General features: G+C 33.1%; 1 protein-coding gene across 3 annotated transcripts in view; it reads right to left on the reverse strand.

The window, feature by feature from the left end:
* Positions 1 to 2,412, reverse strand: part of MICU1 (Mitochondrial calcium uptake 1) — a 10,331-nt gene that overhangs the window by 4,552 nt on the left and 3,367 nt on the right. For all 3 annotated transcript variants that reach the window (XM_018508681.1, XM_018508673.1, XM_018508664.1), the window contains exons 7-11: positions 1,669 to 1,829; positions 1,401 to 1,517; positions 1,172 to 1,296; positions 959 to 1,086; positions 674 to 763 (exon numbers count right to left, since the gene is read on the reverse strand). In XM_018508681.1, the coding sequence (XP_018364183.1) occupies positions 674 to 763; positions 959 to 1,086; positions 1,172 to 1,296; positions 1,401 to 1,517; positions 1,669 to 1,829 (621 nt within the window). The remainder of the gene's footprint in view (positions 1 to 673; positions 764 to 958; positions 1,087 to 1,171; positions 1,297 to 1,400; positions 1,518 to 1,668; positions 1,830 to 2,412) is intronic.

Genomic DNA, 2,412 nt, shown 5'->3' on the forward strand with positions numbered 1-2,412 from the left:
CCTAAAGGTAAATTTTCATGAGCTGCTCAAACCGGCGTTTCAGCGACAAAAAGAATCACGTGGCCAAAATTGACGAATATCAAACGCCCATTTTGATCACGTGATCCTTTTTGTCGCTGAAACAGCCGGTTTGAGCAGCTCGTGAAAATTTACTCTAATAAATGACGAATTATAACGATTTCAAGCGGTAACAAATCATGACCATTTTAGTGTCATCATCTCCCGGACTACTATTTCTTATAATTCATAAAGAAATAAGTAACATCACACACACACACACACAACACATTTTTAGAAATATTAATATTTATTCCCTAAAGTTTAGATGATATTTATTCTTTTTCACTGTTATAACTTAACTAGTACTTAATGAAAAGTAACTTAATTATAGTGTTTTGGAAAGCTCTCGAGATAAGCTGTAAGAATGTGCAATGAGAAATAAGGGGTTCTATTTAAAAAATTAAAGGTGATCTTCACGTGACCTTCAGAGGACTATCCAAGGTCAAATCGATGGCACCAACTTATGTCCCCCTTCGAGTCAAACAACTTTTGTCTGAAACATTTTTATCTACTGGGTTTAGTTTTCGAGATATTTGGCTGGATCATTTAAAATGGGACACCCCGTATATTAAAGTAAATACAGTATTTCTGTTATAATAAAAAATCAACTCACTGTTTTCGTCGAAGATTGTGTATACCACTTGAATGATATGATCACTTAGATCAACATGTGCTACGGTTTTTGCTACATGTTTTAATGTTGCTGCAATATTATATTGCACAATTATATATCCATAAGTAATTAATATAGCAATAAAAATGCTTAATATTTTAAATTATTACCGATTGTTTCTTATAATCGAAGAGCCATAATTAATTAATTATTCTAAATTATTCTATTGTTTCAGAGTTTCAATTAGAATATTTAATTAACCGACAACTCTATTATTTTATATACCTTGATCGATAGATGCGCCAGCTATATGATAAAATGTCAGGGCTGTATCAACATCGTTAATGTTGTTTAAAAAATGGAAAAACTTGAGATATTCTTCTTTGCTGATCCCTTTCGGATCTTCTTTAAAGCTATAAATAATTATGATGTATAACTATATATAATTTAAAAAATTTTAGATTTTATTCTATAAAAATTAAATATTTTCACCCTTACGTCTTTTTCACTCTCTTCAACATTTTTGCCTTCTTTTTCGCTGGATATCCGGCATAAGCCAACAACAATTCTGTAAAATCTACCTCGGTGATATTGCCATGCTCGTCCGGATTTCGTCGTTCAAACTAAGCAAAAAAAAAAAGACAAACGTACAATAAGTAAATACTATAATAATGTGAAATTGGTGGTTGTGTACATTATGGCAAGTCTGTAGGATCGATTACTGTACCTCAAGACTCAAAATTGCTCGTTGTAGCTGCTGCTGAAAATCCAAGAATTTCTCGATTGTTAGCTTTTGATTCATTTGTGGTCCAAAAAAATATGTTGTTAGTGCAGAATTTACTCCCTAAAATTCCAACAAAAAAATAATTAAGATTTTGTTTATTTAATCAAGTCTGATTTTTTTTGTGCTTTACATATAATATATTTCAAATTAATAAGCATTTAACATTTATTGTTCACGATGATATACAACAAAATTAGATGAATATTACAACCTTAAATGTATTTCCTGTAGTTGCGTGATCGCGATGTCGAGTACCTATACTTGTTTGTTGTCGTATCAATGTAGCTACTTTTCCAAATTCTTCGGAATCGACATCACCATCTCCATTGAAATCAAACATTCTAAAGGCGATTTCAAAGTGACGTCTAGAAGCTGTAAAACAGGTTTGAATATCATTGAAACTTGATGTTGCTATCAAATAATATGAAAAGTTCAGTTGATATACAGGGTGGCCCGTTTTAATCGCCGCACCCGAATTTCTCGGAACGTAAGCCAGATAGGGAAAAACGGTTCAGACAAAAGTTGTCCAGATCGAAGGGGGCCATCTGTCTGTGCAATTAGTTTTGACCTTGAACTTAACTTTGAAGGTCATTTGAAGGTCAATATGATTTTGTTAAATGGGAACCCCAATTTTTGACACCGGATTCGGAAAGAGCGGAAAATTTTACTTCGGAAACGGTATTTGGAAATTTTTTTTATGACCCTTAGAAGGTCAAATGTTAAAACATCCTGTGGTTGTTATTTGATTGCATTTTCTAATACATAGAATAATTGTCGTTAATGTACTTTTATGAGGAATATTCAACCCCAATGTGACAACGACCTTGAAAATATTGACCTTCAAAAGGTTGTCCTTACTTTTAGCGTTACCCAGAAACAACGACGTGGACGTAGTAAGTTCTGTTTCCTTTGGGGTGCTTTTTTACCGTGAGTCCCCTTGCCTCTCACTGCTCGG

Source organism: Trachymyrmex cornetzi, unplaced genomic scaffold (genome assembly GCF_001594075.2).
Source record: "Trachymyrmex cornetzi isolate Tcor2-1 unplaced genomic scaffold, Tcor1.1 scaffold1096, whole genome shotgun sequence".
Taxonomy (NCBI): domain Eukaryota; kingdom Metazoa; phylum Arthropoda; class Insecta; order Hymenoptera; family Formicidae; genus Trachymyrmex; species Trachymyrmex cornetzi.